Genomic DNA, 20,202 nt, shown 5'->3' on the forward strand with positions numbered 1-20,202 from the left:
GTAGATTATGCATACTCAGAGTGGTAGCACCATGCTCAGAGCATGTAACATCCCTTCTCACTGCAAAGTTCCAGACTGCCTCTGAAAGCAACATCAGTGCAAGAACTGTGCATGAAGATCTTTATAAAATGGGTTTGCATGGCTTAACAGTTCTACATAAGCCTCACATCAATATGAGCAATGACAAGTGTCAGTTGGAGAGACAACCACTGGACCAATGTTCTCTTTAATGATTAACTATGCTTCCCTTTAATCTAGACTAAGAATCTGGTTGTGGCAGGTGCCAGAAGAACTCTACCTGTTGAAATGCATAGTGCCTATTAAAAAGTTGTGTTGGGAAGGGATAATGGTATGAGGCTTTTTTTTTCCCCCCTACTTCAGCTAAGCAATTTATAAAAAATGAAGTAATGAAAACACCAAGCCATATTGATCCACATAAAACTCTTACAATTTATTGATGTTTAAGCAAAAATAATATTTTTCTTCAAATGAACAGCAACAGAGACCCATTTTGGAAAGGAAGGAGGATTAAAAAAAACAAACAAAAAAAAACAAAAACCCCAAGAAGAACTCCTACCTTTCCTACCTCTCGTTCCCCCCCAAAAAGTAAAAAAAAAAAAAAAAAAAAAAAAAAAAACCACAAACAAAACAAAAAAAAAAAGTTGACCATTATAGAAAATCAAATGCATTGTGCGGATTTTAAATGAACTTTGGTACAATACATTTTTAATCCAGTTTATTAAGGTGTTCAAAAAAAATGCTGCATTGCTATTTTACACCTACTGGAGTATGCTACACATTGCTCCATTGCCATTTCAAATTGGATACAAAGTTGAGATTTATAGTTTGAGGGGAGTATTAATATTTGTAATAAATGAATCAGAAAAAAGCTGGTGTTATGCACAAAATGCCATATTGAAAACATTTCCAGTTCAACAACATGTCATAACAGAAACAATGAAAAATAAAATACAAATGGAAACGTTGTTATAGTGCTATGTCAGCGTGCTGATGTACAACATCCTAAATGAACAAAGTAAACTAGCCCATAATCTATTGACAGTATACAGAATACATCTGCTAGCATTATTAAAGATTTAAACTGCATAAAAAAATTCTGAATTTGAATCTCTCCCACTATCATGTCCCACCCTTCCCATACAACCCCAAGCCTTTCGCTGGAAAAGGTAACATTCAAAATGTCAGACCTACTCGGTGAGATTGATTCACCGATAAATCATCTTGTGCAAGTACACGGGCATAACTTTATCCAAAATGTCCATATAGCCTTTATTAAATAGAAATACAATGTATGGCCAGTTTGAAATCCAAGCTGTGTTCAACACTTCCAAAGAATGCGTTCAGAATACTACTTTACTTCTTGCTAGACTGAATTCTTCCAAAAAGAGAGAGAGTAAAAATGTTGAAACTGCTAAATAGGCATTAACTATCCGGCTTTTGGTTAACTTTGCTTTAAAAAGGAAACAAATGAGGGCTGCTGCATGCAGGAAGGAAGGAAGAATTTTATAAGGGGACATGGCTGAACAGGTATGACACAGATTCTCCATTATGCGTCCTTCGAATTGCCTCTGCCAAAATCATAGAAATGTCGATTACCTTCAAAAAGAAAGAAAAAAAAAAAAAAAACAGTCTAGTTAGGTACACAAAAGAGATCTATTTCATTTTACTGTATTAAAATTCTGAAGAACTGTAGAAATGCAAACTTCTCAAGTATGCATCTTTTAGACCCAATTCCCTCTTTTCTATCCAAATATTCTTTTCTAGGACCTCAGCTTTTGGTGTGTGAATTTAGAACAGAGCTCCACAGTAATAATACACGCAGTAACAGGTTGTTAAACTACAATAAATGTATTTAGAAATTAGTCTGTGTAAATAATATACATTGTTCCAATTTACATATTTGTTGCCTAAATTGCTATTAGCATTCAATTTATTTTTTTTAGAACAGCTCCACCCCTGGTCACACCACTAAAATTAAAGTGTTCCACTCTTTGTCCATCTGAAATGTTGGGAAGTATAGAATTGTGCAGAACAAAATAGAAAAAAAATGTGTGGCATTACAATTTATCAGGTTAATATAAACAAATTAGTACCCGGTGTATGGATTGATGAATATGTAATTTATTTATGGAACCCAAGTATTGCTGTAAAAATTTTTTAAATACTTATGTATAAAATAAATATGTTGGAGCTTTAAATTAATATATTTATATATTATATATTTATATTAATTTATTTATACATTATATAGTTATAATATGTAGATTACTATACATAGCCTAGGATGTGTGGATATATATTTGTATCATAGATGAATTTTATGAAGGAGATCATCAGAATGCTATGGTGTACATATTTTGTAGATATATGAATTTAGACATTTAGTGTATAATCCATTAAATTTCACTTTTTTGCATATCGAATAGAGACTTACTTTTCTTACATGTAATAATACATATGAGTGCGGTATTTAATTATTGTTTTGTATATATTGTTGAGGTTACTTATGGGGGAATACCTCTAAATACCTGCACCGTTTAGTAATTGAGTGCAAACACGAGCAACAATTTTGTTTAAATTAATATAGTAGGTGCAATAGATGCTCCCCAGACACTTTAATCACACAACGGCCTATGCCATGCAGCACAGGGCATTCAAGAATGCCGTGCAGTAAAGGTACTAGCAAGGGTTAAATCCCTGCTGGTACCAAGGAAATCCAGGTATCTTTAGATCCTTTGGGGTCCCCAATGTGAGCACTGCTTTAAATGGATTTAAATAACGTGGTAGCACAATTGTGCAGTCGCATTCATTTTAAAACTGAAATGTCTTTTCCAGCCTTCCACTGTCCACTCCCAGGTCTGAAAAGTACCTGGAGAGGCTATCTGCTTGTCCTCTGGTGCAGAATCAGTGCTGGGCTGCAGCATTAAACATTTCCACCGAGACTCCCTTCCTGGAGAGCTGGCATGGATCAGTCGGGAGCTCTGATCTCCCTGCTCTGCTCCCTCGAGCCTCGTGGGCCGTCTACTGATGCCAGGAGCATATGTCATATTCCAGCTCCCTCGGCAATCAGCAAACAGTGAGGGAGATCAGAGCTCCCTTGCCGCCTCGGATTCCAATACAGCCACACGCCTCCCAGCAGCTGCACTGGACCCCAGGGACAGATCCACGCCAGCTCTCCAGGTAGAGAGGCTGGGTGGACATGTTTAAAAGTATTTTAAGAATATTAATAGTGAGTGTATGTCTGTAAGTGTATGTGTGTGCATTAGAGTGTATGAGTGTGTGTGTTTGTGAGTGTGTCAAATCAGTGAGAGTCGGAACTCCGTGTGCATCTGTCAGTGTGCACATCTATCAATGAGTGTGTCAGATCTGTGTCTGTCAGTGTCGTCTCAGTTAGTCATTGAGTGTGTGTGTCAAATCAGTGAGTCTGTCTGTCAGTGACGTCTGTGTTTGTGACTGTCAGAGTGTGTGATTAAAAGGGACACTATAGGCACCGAGACCACTTCAGGTCATTGAAGTGATCTGGGTGCAGTGTCCCACTCCCCTTAACCCTGCAAGTTTAATTATTGCAGTTTCTCAGAAAAAGTCTAAAGAGGAAGGGGTGAGTTCTTAATCAGGAATAGGTGCGGCAAAGTTAGATAAGGAGGGTGCCCAGGTTTAGTCATGCCTAGGGCAGCACAAAACACATATATACATATATATACACACACACACACACACACACACGATAAAGCGCCTTTTAAGCAATGTGCAGGAATGAAACTCAACATATGGTTCTCATTGCTCGCGCCCCTCCATATGTAACAGAAAATAGAGCAGATGCGTTTTGACTCTACAAGTCTTCTAGTTCCATTTCAGTGAGTTTTCTTCTAACATTTCAAGTATACTTTTTTTTTTTCTACAAATTACTCTATGTATTCCTATTTTTTTTTTTTTAACATTTTAGAGATAGCTACAGCTGTTTTAGAAGTCTTCTACAATTGACTGGAAGATGGCCATCTAATTATACCATTGGAAACAACTCATTACACCAAGCATTTGTTTGCTTATACACTTGGTGCATTTTTGTTTGTTTTGTTTTATTACTTTGTAAAATACTTTCACAGTTTATGCAGCTACTGCATGTAATTCTCTGACAAAGGTCAGAGAATGTGGTGATAATTATTAGAGTAAAATGAAAAATACCAGGCAACGTTTCAGTAGCTTTACTCGCTAATCAAATAAATTAACAGTCAATGCAATGACAATTATTTTAGGGAAATATGAACATTATGCTTTACATATTTTTTTACAGTTACAGAGCTTCACATCGTGTTTCTATGAGAAACTATGCGTTGCTCCACTCCATATAAGGACTTCAGGACATGAGAAATTTTCACATTTAATTATTACTGGCATTTAGATTAATTACGTACATCCATATATATAGTTTTTGAACGACTGATATTCATTAAACAACCACACATGAACTGGGTGGCAAAACAAAAATAGTTAAAAACAGATACCTGAATCTTTGAGCAAGCTTTCATTTTGTCTTCTTGTGGAATTGTATTAGTTACCACTACAGCCTCAAATGCTGCATTATTGATCCGAGAAATGGCAGGTCCAGAGAAAATTCCATGAGTTAAAATTGCATAAACTTTTGTTGCTCCAGCAGAAAGTAACCTTCAAGTGAAGAAAAAAAAAAAAAAAAAGTAAAAAAATGATATACATTTTGCAGCTTTCTAAAATGTAACTCCAACCCATAAGCCACACTTGTCATTTTCACAAAAAAGTCTTCCTGACTGCATGGTTAACCGTACAGTGTGCAGAAAATATAGTTTATTCCCAAATGAAAAAGGGCAGTACACAGGAATGAACACTTACAGGGCTATTCATTAAAATGCAAACTGTCGAAATTGCCTATGTTTTGATATTTGCATTTTAATTTTTTGACATAGTGGATTTGGGGAGAAAAAACTAATTCAACTCTGGTCACAACTTTAGCCTACATTTTGCTATTTGGATTTAAATTCCATTGAAATTAAAGTAAATTATTCCTATTTGTAAGATTAGAGAGTCAATTCAACCGACCTTCATTCCCCTTCAACTTTGAGCCACAGTGAGAATGACCGTAAATGCACGGAGAAGACCTATAGAAACTTTACATCGGCTCAGATACTGCTGCTGAACAGAGTACCAAACAATTTAAGAGATACTATAGTGCTAAGTCAATGAATATGTATTCCTAGCACTATAGCTCCCTCCCTCGCCAATAAAGTGTTAAAAACCCTTTACTTACTTACCCTTTCATACAGGGATTTAATGGATGCTGGATGTCCTCATGTAGACCGTTAGAATGTCCAGCACTTAGTGCTGCAATGTATTTCTCTAAAAATAGCAATGTTTTTACATTGCAGGACTAAGGGCAACAGGGAAATTGCACCCAAACCACTTCAGTGATCTGAAGTGGTTTGTGTGCCTGTAGTGTCCCTTTAATGAAATTTCAGAGACACTTGCCACACACAAACATATTTGCAAATGTACTAAAGAAAACCATTATATATATATATATATATATATTTATTTGAGTGTCACATGCATTTTCAAGTTTACACACGGTGTTGTTTTTGTTTTTAATTACTAAAAAATAAAAAAGTGTCTTATAGAGCTTTCTTTACCTACTGTTCCTTTATGTCACACTACTTAGAATTAGTTGTTTGTGTGTAGAATTAGTTGTCTGCGGAACATGCTGGCACTATATAAATATTTGTAACCGAACTGAATACATTTCAAAACTAGTCATGATTACATTCAGTAAAGAATACAAATGACAACACTTTTGAATCTTAATGTGCTGAATATATTAAACAGTAACAGGGTTATTTACTAAAATGAGAGTGATAGCAACTAAAGTTATTTGAACCTTGCAAGGAATGGCAACCAGAAATCATTGTGCCTCGAGTGTCCTTTTAATAACCCTATCAAAAGTGTCAAAATGAGCACAGATGGAAGAATGACCCTTGAAAGGGTAAACATATTAAATATATTTCACTTTACAGTTTAAGGATTCCACTATCCATAATGTTGTATATACACTGATTTTCTTTGCGGACAACTTATATTTGCCCACAGCCTTTACAAAGAATCATTCAATTTATTTTTCAAGAAAGCCAGTCTCACTTGTCAGCAGCATGGCATATGGTGCCACATGTATCAGCCATATCATCGACCAGAATTGCAATACGATCCTTCACATCTCCAACCAAAACCATTCTGTCAACTTCATTGGCTTTTTTACGTTCCTTGTGGATCAGAGCAAACTCAACATTAAGTCTGTCAGCAATTGATGTAACCCTAGAGATATAAAGACATAATCGTTAAACAAGTCTTGGTATTTAGTACATAGAGCATGGTTTAAAAACAAGTGAGCCCGACAAACACAAATTAAGTCAGATAGTGGAAATAGGAGGTGATATCACACTTTGACATGGATTAAAATTGTAAGTCTTGCGCTTTGCAACAGTGCCCTCTTGTGGCCAAAAGTTATTTTTGAAATTCTCAAACTGGAAGTGAAAGGAATCCCTTTCATATAGGAATACTAAAATCTTTATGGATGATGAATCATCTGTTAACGCAAACATTCAGTTTATGCACATATTTCAGATTTTCCTTAAAGGACCACTATAGGCAGCCAGACCACTTCAGCTTAATGAAGTGGTCTGGGTGCCTGGTCCATCTAGGATCAACCCTTTTTTTTTTTTTTTTATAAACATAGCAGTTTCAGAGAAACTGCTATGTTTATACTGAGGGTTAATCTAGCCTCTAGTGCCTCTAGTGGCTGTCTCATTGACAGCCGCTAGAGGCGCTTGTGTGCTTCTCACTGTGAAAATCACAGTGAGAAGACGCCAGCGTCCATAGGAAAGCATTGATAATGCTTTCCTATGAGACCGGCTGAATGAGCATTCACCTGATGAAATCGCGAGGAAGAAGGAGAGGAGGAGGAAAGCTCCCCGCCCGGCGCTGGAGAAAGGTAAGTGTTTAACCCCTTCCTCTCTCCAGAGCCCGGCGGGAGGGGGACCCTGAGGGTGGGGGCACCCTCAGGGCACTATAGTGCCAGGAAAACAAGTATGTTTTCCTGGCACTATAGTGGTTATTTAACCATATATCAAGTTTTGCCCCCTAATCAGCTTTAAAAACATTGCTTTCTTCTAAGCATGGTCCTTTCTTTAAACACACTTTGCAAAATGTAAACTTTATTGTGCCATGTTTTGTGCAGGAGCTGAATATGTGATATGCTTTTCTAGGGCTGGCATTCCCTTCATGTTCCTATCTCAACATGAAGGGAATAATACCCTTTACAAGAGTAATATATTGTAATCTAAAGAACCCACAGTGATGATATACTGTACAATTATTTCAACATAATGGAACAGGTGTATTGACACATGTATCTATCCTTCCAGATGGATTCTCTCTATAAATTTCTTTTTTCAGTATCCTAAAAATAATGAACTCTACCTTTTAGCTCCACCAGCATCAGGAGACACAATAATTGAGTTTTTCCATTCAGGAATATTTTCCCTGACCCACTGTAGAACTGCAGGTTCAGCATACAAATTATCTACGGGAATGTCAAAGAACCCCTGTAATAAAAGAAACAGTCAAAACAAACATAGGAAGCAACAGTTAATACAATGATGGCTTACACCCCACACTGTTAGAGCACAGATCTTAGACTTAACCAGGTAGCAACATCTACAGAGATTCAAGGAAAATAGTCAGACTGTATTGCCAAGAGAAAGCTACCACTTGTGACAGGCGTTGTAAATTTCCCACATTTTCAGAAGATTAAATGCCTACTCCAAGTATAATGATTACTTGAGTGATTTGAAGTGCTCATGGTGCAAGGAACCTGTATGTGCAGAGTTTTCAGTACGACACTGCACGTACTAGGTATTTAGGCTACCTGTCAACCCAGCAGCATTAAGTGTTGTTAATTCTGTGCGATTGCATTCACTGGCTGAGATTGGCATCCAATCTTCTGTATCTTTGCAGAAGCTGGATGTAATTCAGCCACCATGGAGGAAGGTTCAGTGCCTGGCAGGTGCCAGGTAATCAGAAAACCAAATATTCCAAGCATTATAAGCACTATAATGGGCTGTAGTGGTTATGATGCTTGGAGTAACTCTTTAACAGATCGTTCATCATAAATTGTTATAAACATACATAAGTACATAGCAAGCATGCAGAAATATGGTTTAAAAAGATAGGCATTTTACTGTGATGCATCAACAGCATCTCAAGCTGGACTTTGAGAAGTCACACTTCCACACAAACTCTAAAGATCATGTTTTCAATAGTATCCCAAAGTTCCCAGATGAGGCAGGAAGTGGTCAGTTCTTGAATTGCATGTCCTGGAAACAGAAAAAAGGAAAGATCTGGGGGACTTTGACAAGTGTCAAAGTTATGGCTAGATGTCTGGGTCAGAGCATCTCCAAAACAGAATTTCTTGTGGGGTGTTCCTGGAATGCAGTGGTTCGTACCTACCAAAAGTAGTGCAAGGAAGAACACCTGGTGAACAGGAGTCAGGGTCATGGGCGCCTAAGGCTCACTGATGCATGTGCAGAGGGTGGGCCAGCCTGTCTAGTTTAATCAAACAGAAAAGCTACTGTAACTCTAATTGCTTAAAACATTATGCTGACCATGATAGAAGGGTGTCAGAACACACAGTGAATCGCAGCTTGCTGTGTATGGGGCTGCATAGCTGCAGACCAGTCAGAGCGCCCACGATGACCCCTGTCCACTATATAAAGTGCCTCCAATGGGGATGTGTGCATCAGAACAGGACCATGGAGCAATGGAAGAAGGTTGTCTTGTCCGATGAATCAAATTTCTATTAGATCAGATGGATGGCTAGGTCAAAGAGACGACAGCTGGATGCACTATGGAAAGAAGGCAGTCCAGCAGAGGCAGCGTTATGCTCAGGGCAATGTTTTGCTGGGAAACCTGGAGTACTGGCATTTATGTGGATGTTACTTTGACACGTACCACTTACATAGCGATTGTTGCAGACCATGTACACCTGTTCGTGGCAATGGTGTTTCCTGATGGCAGTGGCCTACTTCAGCAGAAAAAAAATGCTCAGGAATGGGTTGAGGAACATGACTTCATCACTTCAAGATGTTGCCTTAGCTTCCAAATTCTCCAGATCTTAATCCCATTGAGCATCTGTGGAATGTGCTGGTACAAAAAAATCCGACTCATGGTAATTGTACCTCACAAATGTCAGGACTTAAAAGGATATTCTGCTAATATCTTGGTGCCAGATAACACGAACTGTCGGGAGGTCTTGTTGAGTCAATGCCTCGACACATCAGAGCTGTCTTGGCAGACTGATCAGTGTATATATAGATCTTCGTTATATTTTAACATGATTCATTTACTCAAACTGCAAAATTTTCTAAATCCTGAGTGCATCACCCTCTTGATTTCTGCTATGATGTAGTGCCTGGGTGCAGAACGAAAACACACACACACACGCTATTTATGTGTGATTAATTTTAATAAAAATACCTGTATCTGAGAAGCATGAAGGTCCATGGTAATAATGTGGTCAGCTCCAGCAACTGAAAGCATGTTTGCAACCAATTTGGCAGATATTGGAGCTCGACTCTAAAAAGAAAATAAATGAATGAAAAATGATTTAAAAAAAAAACAAAAACAAAAAAACAAACACCCAATGTAATCACATTAATTTTTATTATATTCTATAGCTAAAAGTGAAGTTTAATTATGTTTACTATCTAATCTTCTAAAATTATACATGGCAGTTTATGGAAGCAGAGTAACATGGCTGTGTAACACAAAAAAAAATAATAAGCAAATAAAAAAAAACCTACAGAAATTAATCCTGCACCCAGACTACCAATAATCATAAAAGTCATTAATGGCTATAATACCCTTCAGCCAGAAATGTATAAACAGAACCAAAATAACAACCTGCACACTATCACAAATACCATGTAGACTTAAATCTACCACTACAATTATTCACACAATGTTATATAGACTTGGGAGGAAATGAAAAAGGCAGGAAAAACACAAAGCAAAGACTATTTTCATACTAGCAAACTATGCTAAATTACTAAATAGGTCTGCCTGGCTTCAGTATTGAAAACCTGTCTAAAGACTCTTGTCCACAGACATTTTTTATCACGTGAGATAACACATTTATTGCAATTTAAACATTACTAGATATTACTAAAGGATAAAATTACAAGACAGACTGCTTTCCTATGGATTTTTGGGTGACGCTGGATGTCCCATGCATGGCGTAAAGACGCCAAGCATCAAAAGTCGCCTAACAACCCGGACACCTCTAGTGGCTGTCTGGTAGAGAGTCACTAAAGGGGGAGTTAAACCTGAAAGGTAACAAACTGCAATAATTACCTTTGTAGTGTTAAGAGACGTGGGGATATGTACCCAGACCACTTTAGTAAACTTAAGTGGGCTGGGTGCCTAGTGTTCCTTTAACCCCTTAAGGACATAACTTCTGGAATTAAAGGGAATCATGACATGTCACACATGTCATGTGTCCTTAAGGGGTTAAGAAAGACAAGGTGCTGAAAAAAAATCTATTGCCAGAAAAGGAGAATAAAGATTACCACAAATAACAGAATGAAGGTTTTTTTTTTCTCCCCTGCAATTAATGCATAGCCTGCAAAAATTCAATAAATAGGTTACCAAAAAGGGACTCAAGGCATTAACCCCTTAAGGACACATGACGTGTGTGACATGTCATGATTCCCTTTTATTCCAGAAGTTTGGTCCTTAAGGGGTTAATTAACCATTCGAATAATTGTTTTTACTTACACTTTATTGTATCTAAATAAATTTTGCTTATACATTCTTTTTTTTTTTTACCTAAAAGAGCATTTTGATTTAGCTCCTTTTTGATTTTTTCATATTACTCTATTTATGCAAAATCTGCTGAAAGAAACTAGGACCTTTTGTTACTAAAAGGAACACTAGAGGGGCAGGACCACAAACATGTTTTCCTGACCATATAGTGTTAAAAACCCCACATTTAGGTGGCTTGCCTCCCCGTTAATCCCATGAAAAGGTGATAAAAAACGTACCTCATTTCCAGCGCAGTTGATGTCTACTGACATCATCGCAAGGAGGTGGGGCAGGGCAGGGCTGAGGCCAAACGACGGGTTGGTCAGTCAGCATCTCCTCAGAGATGCATTGAATCAATGCATCTCTATGAGCAAAGTTCAGCGTTTCTATGCAGATCGTGGAGATGCCGAATGGCAGTGCTGCACACTGTGCAGAACTACCCCAGGAAGCACCTGCACTGGCCACTGAAGGTGTCCCTAAGGGGCAATGCCAACACTGCCTTTTCTCTGAAAAAGGCAGTGTTTACATGAAAATGCCTGCAGGGAATGATTATACTCGCCTGAACAACTACATTAAGCTATAGTTCAGGTGACTATAGTGTCCCTTTCAGAGAGACTGTTAAAAGGTAACATACTACGGATTCCATTTATTATATCAAGATTAAAGACTTTTCTTATTATTCTGGAACATTAATACTCAATTTATATTCTATACTTTAATATATTTTTCTGCACTGGTCTACCTCATACAGAGTTTTAGGCTGTCTTTATTTTAGATTGGTTTCACCCTATGTTACTTGTTTGGGTCATTTACATATAGGTTTATTTTATGTATATGATGAATTAACAGGTTTTAGGTTGTTCTATTTACAGACTACAGTATCTGTACACCCCCCCCCCCCCCTTTCTCACTCCAGTTTGTCATTGAAATGTTAATGTTTTGCATAACTTTCATAAGAATGGATACAACAAAAAAAAATAGCTTTGTATTTCTGGTCTTCGCATAGCAGACAATTTAAATACACAAACGTTGCTTGAGATTTTGTTCCCACAGGTTGGAGGTTATCTATATTGGTTCAAAACATCCCTGGTAAATCAATGTTTACACTTGTAAAAAGGACCTTGAAAATGTTTCATCATCTTGTTATGCTGTGGATAATGTCTAGAGAAAAACCTTTATATAAAAGTTAGTACTACACTGTAAAAAAAAAAAAAAAAAAAACTATTGTAAAAACTTAGCCAACAGAAATCTGCAATACATGCAATCTGTAGAAAAAGGAAAAACAAAAATACAAAAACAAAAACACATAACTGATGTGCTCGGATGATTCTGCAAATAGATATTCTAGGTCAGGAGACCCCTGATGCAATCCCATGGTAAGTAGTCAAACTGTTTTGAATGGTTTAACACTTACCTGGCTTTTTATGACCAGACTGCCCTTCCAGTTAGTTATTTTGATATAGCTAAAGCGAACATTCTCATTCAGCTTTATCTACCTAAGTTGAGTGCATCTTTTCACTTTACAGAAAGGGCCAGCAACGCAATTAAATTGCACAGACAAAGTACTAATAGGACATTCCAAGAACCATAACTCACTTTGTTGTCAAACAGTCTTTAAGAAGAAAGACGGTTTTGGGAGTCTTTTAAACTGTACATCTCTCATGAAACTTTCATGAAAATTAAGTATGTCAATATCATTTTTTAGGGCACTATATTTGCACTGGGTAAATTTAGGCTGCAGCTCTTATCTTTATTAACCAAATGTATCCAATCTGGTAAATGTACAGGACAATGTAATGCACATCACAGTATTGCATATGTTCTTCAATGAACACTACAGTGTCAGAACAGAAACATGTATTCCTGACACCATATTGTAAAAAACAAAACACAACAGTCACTCTTTAGGTGACCCCTTGCCTCCCTTTGAAAAGCTATTTTATTTATCTTTTCATCAGTGCCGTGCCGGTCTTGCTGTGCCTCCCTGGATGAGATCAAATTTGACAATAGGAAGAGGAGGGAAAAGCATTGGGAGGCAATTGTGCATGCGCGGCAAAATGCTGCGTTGAATCAATACATCTGTATGGCAAGTGTTCAGCATCTTCCTGCACATCAGTGCTGCTGACCTAGATTACACTTATAGTAGCAGTTCTTTCTCTGTAAAGGCAGTACTTACATTAAAATGCATGCAGGGATACGCTGTAGACACCAGAACAACTGGTAGTTGTTCTGGTAACTATAGTGTCCCTTTAAGCCTGTGTGTGCTGAAACAAACAACCTTCAAAATATGTAGTACTACAGGTTTTACATTATAGAACTACAAAGCTTGGTGAGATAAAACCAGCTTACACAATTCATGACATAGTGAACCGTATTTAATTGCAAATATACTTAATACAGTTTCTGATGTATTTTAAACCGTTAAGGGAAGAGGCAATTGTACAAGTTCTGAACCAAAACCTAGAATTTGACTTAATGTCTGTTCAACCATAATTTACCCCTTTCACATTATACCCCTTTCTACAATAATTTACTTTTTTCATTGAATAAAATAGTGTGAGAAATTTTGTTATATTAAGTTCTGCATGCATTTTAATTGTGAATGTCATAATTCTGTTAGCTGTTACTGCAATAAAATACACATTTGTGTGCTGTGTACAACATGAATACAAGTATACTATATTGCAGGGTTAAGATGGTCAGAAAACACTTTAGACACTTTTTGCATGTTAGGCGGGTTTTGCTCGCCTGACACGGGACATCCTCACACACTGCATGAGGACATCCAGCGTCAGTAAAGTCCCCATGGAAAAGCATTGCCACACAAGCGCATTAGCGCCCACCCCCATCTGGTGACAGAGCGCCGACCCACGCCCAAGGGAGATTGGCCCTGGAATCAGGCGAGTACAGAACGGGTTTAACAACCCTTTCAATGTCAGGGGAGGGATGGAGGGCGGGCAAAGGGAGCTATAGTGCTAAGAATACAGGTTTGTATTTATAGCACTATAGTATACCTTTAATAGAATAGCATCAGGAGGTGGTAAGCAGCAAATAAGAACGGAGCTAATCGTATGCTAGCATCAATAATCCCAGCTCAGTTGTGGCTCTTGCTAAAATGATGCAGGATACTAGTTTGGTTTCAAATCCTGCCCGCCTGCAAAACTGCAGAATGAGCTATGATGGAGATGCATGGTTCAGAATTAGGCAAAGCACAGCTACATGATGTCTCACTCACAACAGAGTGAAAGGGAGGCTGGTAACAGTAGGCAAATGACAGTGAATCAAATGGAGAGGAAATATTGTAAATTAATAGAAAGAATAGTTTTACATAGCTTAATATTCATAGTGTGCTCTATCCATATCAAACTAGGTCTATCTAACTTTAAACGAAACAGCTGTCCGTGAGTGGTTTACTGGCTTTGCATCTTTTTTTAAGTTCTGTTTCAAAGCGGTTTTATACAGCAAACACAGACTCAAAGGAATCCATGTTTATAATGGAATGAGGCAAAAATTAGATTCTTTGTTAAACTAACCCTTTGCGGGTAGTAACATCACTGCAGATTTGTGATTTCTGTGGGAAACGCAAGTCTTATGGCTTGACTGGTGTGTAGATTTTTGTTTAACATTGTATTAACTATCCACAGACTTCAAGTGGAAGGGGTTTTCAATCACAATTTTTCTCCACCATAACCTATTTGGATTTATTTTTTTTAAACTTTAAATATACACATAAACTAGCTTCTCTTCAGTTACGTTTGGAACAACTCAGTTGCTTACCTTATCTTTTTTGTCTTGCCGAGCATATGGAAAACACGGAATAACTGCAGTTACCCGGGATGAAGAAGCGATCTTACAAGCATTAATCATTATAAGCAGCTCCATCAGGTTGTCATTGATTTCACCGCAACCACTCTGTACGATGTAGACATCTTCACCTCTTACACTTTCACCAATCTCTACACTGCAAGAGTAATATAAAGAGCAAGATTAGAAAAAGGCAGCAAACAGCACTAGAAATGTGTATATGCTATTCCCACAGGTGGGGCTTAATGATGGGATTGCCAGTCAATCTACATCAATATCTCAGAAGATAATTGGAAGAGGCTAAAATATTACCATAAGTAACAAACCCACTGTAATAGAATCCTACAAAGTAAATAAGTATAGGCACAATAACCTGCGGGTAACTTCGAAACCCACCTACTCGCATACAGTACATTCAGAAGTATTTAGATCCACTTAAATTCTTGTCCACTTTATGCTACAATTGTTTAAATTATTTTCCTTCACATCAATCTACACTCAGACCCCTAGAATGAGATTATTTGCAAATACATTAAAAAGAAAAACTGAAATATCACATTGACATAATTATTCTATCCCTTAACGCAGTACTTCGTTGTAGAACATTTGGCAGAAATTACAGTCAAGTCTTTTTGGGTATGATGCGATATGCTTTGAACACATGGATTTGTTCTCAGGCTTTCGAAAGCTACCACGATAAACCTAGACCTGGCATCTCAGTTTAGTTATTTCAAATACAGCCAAGTATATTAATGATGCCAACAGGTAACCAGTGTGCCATTAAACTATTTTCCATATGGCCAAAGCAGTGTTTGTTTTTAAAGAAACAAAGAACCAAAACCACATCTTAAGAGCAGTTCTGGTATAAATACTTGTGTTCCTGAAGTCTGACAAATTTTATTTGAGAGAAAGTGCTAAGTTTACATCTGTCATATGAAGACTTTCAAAATTGTAAGTCTTCATGTTAAATGTGGTGCCAAAACAAATAAATATTTTTTAGAGGTGTACAGCTTTTGTCATTCCATGTGTTGTGGACTACATCTCCCATAATCCTCTTACAGCCATAATGCCAGCATAGCATTAAGGGAGATGTAGTCCACAATAAGTTGATGATGAAGGTTGCCTAACACTGTGCTAGACTGCTCATGTAAGGTAAACATTAAACTGAAAAGTCGGGTGCACGTGTATTTATTAGGTTATCAATTTTGTCGACTGTAGTTCCAGCGCTTATTTGTCCTTTAACCCCTTAAGGACTGAGCCAAATGTACACCAGGAAATAAATTTACACCCATAATGGCATACCATTTACAATAGTAGACAACCCATGGTATTGCAAATGGGGTATGTCCAGTCTTTTTTAGTAGCCATTTGGTCACAAACACTGCAACTGGTATGCCATCATAGGGTTAATTTTCATTCTTGGGCTACCGTAGGGTCACAAGGCAACGTAAGCAATCTGGCGAATTTTTATGTGAAAAAAATGAAACACAAGCCTTATATTTGACGCTGTAACTTTTGAAAACACCATAAAACCTGTACATGAGGGGTACTGTTGTACTCGGGAGACTTCGCTGAACACAAATATTTGTGTTTCAAAACAGTAAAAAGTATTGCAGCAATAATATTGTCTGTGTAAGTGCTGTTTGTGCGTGAAAAATGCAAAAAACTTCACTTTTACTGGCGATATCATCCTTGTAATATATTTTACTGTTTTGAAACACTAATATTTGTGTTCAGCGAAGTCTCCCGAGTAAAACAGTACCCCCCATGTACATGTTTTATGGTGTCTTGGAAAGTTATAGGGTTAAATAAATATAGTGCTAGCAAATTAAATTACCTATACTTTCGGCATGGGTTGTCAGGCAGGTCCCGCTAATTGTAATTAATTAGGATACCCAATAATGTAAAAATATTACATAAATATATGTGTAGAATTATATATATATATATATATATATATATATATATATATATATATATATATATATATATATACACACATATACATACACACACACACAATTTTTTTCAATATTTTTATTTATATATATAGGTATAGTGATATATACGTATATAAATATGTATATAGATATACATTTCATTCTACGTGTATTTTGATATATATATTAATATCACAATACAGTTAGAACGAAATAACATTTTTAATTATTTTTTTACGTATTTACATATTTTTTATATTATATATAAATATATATATATATATATATATAACAATAATTATATATATTTAATCAGTATCAGTCTACGTGTAATTTGATATTAATTATTAATATATATATTAATAGAAAAATACACCTAGACAGTGTGTGTTTGTGTATATGTATATATATATATATATATATATATATATATATATATATATATATATATATATATATATATATATATTCTAAGTATATAATTAATATTTTTTATACTGATTTAACTTTTTTTACCTTTTTTTTTTTTTCAGCCAGCAGGGGGACTGTCATTACAGTTAGTCCCCCTGCTGGCAATGTCTGAGCCAGCTATACCGGCCATGTGATTGTGAGGTCCTTGCAAGGACCTCACTCTCACATGGCCGGGGGGGCTGCTGGAGGGCGGACGTGCTGCAGGGGACTCCCTGGGAGTCCCCCCCAACCGCGATCGCCGGCAACCAGGTAAGTAAGAAAAAAACGGAGGGCGTACAATTACGCCCGGCGGCGTTTAGAGCCGCTTAAAATAGGGCGTAATTGTACGCCCTCCGGTCTTAAGGGGTTAAATGGAGTAACTGATTAACTAGAAATTGTTAGTAAACAGTTGATTGGAAGAGGTTTGTGATGTTCATTCTGCTCAGGCCCTAACTCTTGAAAGGTAAACTATTGCAAACACTGACTGCAGCATTATATGTAAGGTATCCAACTGAATGTAAAGTTGCTTTAGAATGATCAGATCTGCAGGATTGTGCATGCATTAACATCTTCCACTGCCCATCAGCAGTATTTAACATGTTGATAAATAGAATTTAGGAGAATGCAATTTCAGTAATTATCTGGGCACTATGATTTATGTACAGTATAAAGTGCTGATCCTGCCCCCTGTGTAAAAAATAAATAAAAGTTTATTTAAAATCCCACCCCCCTTTGCCCAGTTTAATAAAAAATTAACCCCATCCCTGCCAACTGATCACTGACTGATCACTGACTACAGTGATCAATTGGGGATTACATTTTATTGTCATCTGATTTCTTCTTTTTTTTTTTATCCCTGAGGGTTAATTCTTTTTTTTTTTTTTTTTAAACCCTCAGGGGTTACATTTATTTGATTAATTTAAATATTATATATTTAGCTAGCTGGGGTGGGTGGAAGTTAGTGGGGGATTTGGTGTTAGGCTATCTAGGGATTAACGTTAAAAAAGTTTTAAAATAAACTTTAAAAAAAGTTTAAAAAAAAAATTAAGCTAAAAAAAAGTTTTAATAACATAAAAAAAACAAAACAAAAAAACCCACCCCCCCTTTACCCAGTCCAAATAAAAATTAACCCCTTCCCTCCCAGTCGATCACTGCCTACAGTGATCAAAATACAGATCACAGTATTATACTGTGATCTACTGAGGATTAACTTTTATTTATTTTTAACCCTAAGGGGTTCAATTTATTTAATTAATTTAAATATTTTATAATTATATATTTTGCTAGCTGGGTGGGTGGGAGTTATGGGAAAATGGGGAATTTACTGTTAGTGCTGCTTGCTGCTAGTTAGGGGTTAACGGTAAAAAAAAAAAGCTTAGAAAAATGTTAAATCTGTAAAAAAAGTTAAGAAAGTTTAGGAAAGTTTAAAAAAAATTAATAAAGCAAAACAAAAGTTTAAAAACGTAAAAAAAGTAAAAAAAATACAAGCTAGCGGAAAAATGATCCCACGCTAATGTTCAAAATATGCCTTTTGAAATACCCTGGGGTGTCTACGTTAAGAAATGGTATGGCTTTATGGGGTATTTCGATTATATAGCCTGGTAAGATACTCTAAAATGGGACATGGACACAGCGTAAAAATATAAAGTTTGAAAAAAAACTGGGATGGCTGTGTCCCAAATGTGCCCCTCCGATGTCCACATATACCTGGCAAAGGTACATACGGGGGTATTGCTGTACTTAGCCGACATAGCTGAGCAACATATGAAGTATTATACAATGGTAGCACACATAAGGTTTGCAAAATATACTATGCAAACTCACTTTGTGTGTCAAAAAGGCAGAAAACACTTATTACCACTACACTTGGTACAAGCTAGCGGAAAAATGATCCCACGCTAAGGTTCAAAATATAGCTTTTGAAATACAATGGGATGTCTACTTTAAGAAATGGTATGCCTTTGTGGAGTAGTTGAATTTAAAACCCGCGAAGATGCTTGGAAATTGCACATAGGCCCAGCGTCAAAATTTAAAGTTCGGTAAAAACTGATATGGCTTGGTCTCCTATATGGCACTGTAGCTTCACGAAATAGTGCCAAAGACACAATTGGGGGTGTCTTTTTACTCAGAAGACTTAGCGGCACATGTGAAATATACAAAATGCACAGCAAAAATGCAATCCATATGTAAAAAACACACAATTATTTTTTTAATCACATACTTTGGCATATATTGGTGAAAAAATGGGGGCATGTTAAGGCACAATATGCACCTTATGAGATACCCTGGAGTGTCTACTTTTACAAATGGTAGGCCTTTGTGGTTTTTTTTGAACAGTCAAACTGGTATAAATACCCCAAATGGAAGCATAGGCTCATTAAATCCATCTCTCAAAATTCTACTGTGAATACTGAAAAGGACAGGTCTCCTATATGGCACTGTAGCTTCACGAAATAGTGCCAAAGACATACAATGGGGGTGTCATTTTACTCAGCAGATGTAACTGAACACAAAATAAAACTTTGTACAAGAATAGCACACAAAAAAAACACAATTTCACTCCAATATTTAGCAGAGGTTGGCAGTGAAATGGCTACGTAGAAAGTGTCAAAACAACCTTAGGTAAATAGCCTGTGGTGTGTACTTTATATAAATATATACTTTTGTGTGGCAATTTTGTTTTCTTTTATGGCTATGAAGCTTACAAGTCAAACATACCAAATTAAAAAAAAAATCGCTCCACATTAAAAGTTTATTTTACTCCTTGTGCTTTGTGACCTGTAACTACCAAAAAAAACTTAAAATCCCAGACACATTATATATTCTGTAAATCAGAACAACTAAATGAATGTATTTTTCATTACTTTCCTTAACCTGCACTAATTATGCACACATTATTATTGCAAAAACTGTAAAATAAACCCACAAAAAATGTCATTTCTTTTTGCATTTTCTCTATTTTTTATAATAAATAAGCATTCATATATTTTAGTGTTTCATGAAATTAAAGCCCTTTCTGTCCTTTAAAAAAACTGTATATAATATGTGTCGGTGCAATAAATTAGTAAAATGCAAATTGCAGTTGAACGCAAACAGCAAAAAATGCTGT

The 20,202-nt window shown here is 36.5% G+C and overlaps 1 protein-coding gene across 1 annotated transcript in view; it reads right to left on the reverse strand.

Annotated features, from left to right (window-relative positions):
- Nucleotides 1–721: 721 nt before the first annotated feature.
- The window catches only part of PRPS2 (phosphoribosyl pyrophosphate synthetase 2), a 42,287-nt gene continuing 22,806 nt past the window's right edge, over nt 722–20,202 (reverse strand). Inside the window, exons 2-7 of the mRNA XM_063457810.1 lie at nt 14,677–14,860; nt 9,574–9,672; nt 7,519–7,643; nt 6,181–6,354; nt 4,524–4,683; nt 722–1,617 (exon numbers count right to left, since the gene is read on the reverse strand). Coding sequence (XP_063313880.1) covers nt 1,525–1,617; nt 4,524–4,683; nt 6,181–6,354; nt 7,519–7,643; nt 9,574–9,672; nt 14,677–14,860 — 835 coding nt within the window. The 3' untranslated portion in view covers nt 722–1,524. The remainder of the gene's footprint in view (nt 1,618–4,523; nt 4,684–6,180; nt 6,355–7,518; nt 7,644–9,573; nt 9,673–14,676; nt 14,861–20,202) is intronic.

This window comes from Pelobates fuscus, chromosome 1 (assembly GCF_036172605.1).
Source record: "Pelobates fuscus isolate aPelFus1 chromosome 1, aPelFus1.pri, whole genome shotgun sequence".
Lineage (NCBI taxonomy): Eukaryota > Metazoa > Chordata > Amphibia > Anura > Pelobatidae > Pelobates > Pelobates fuscus.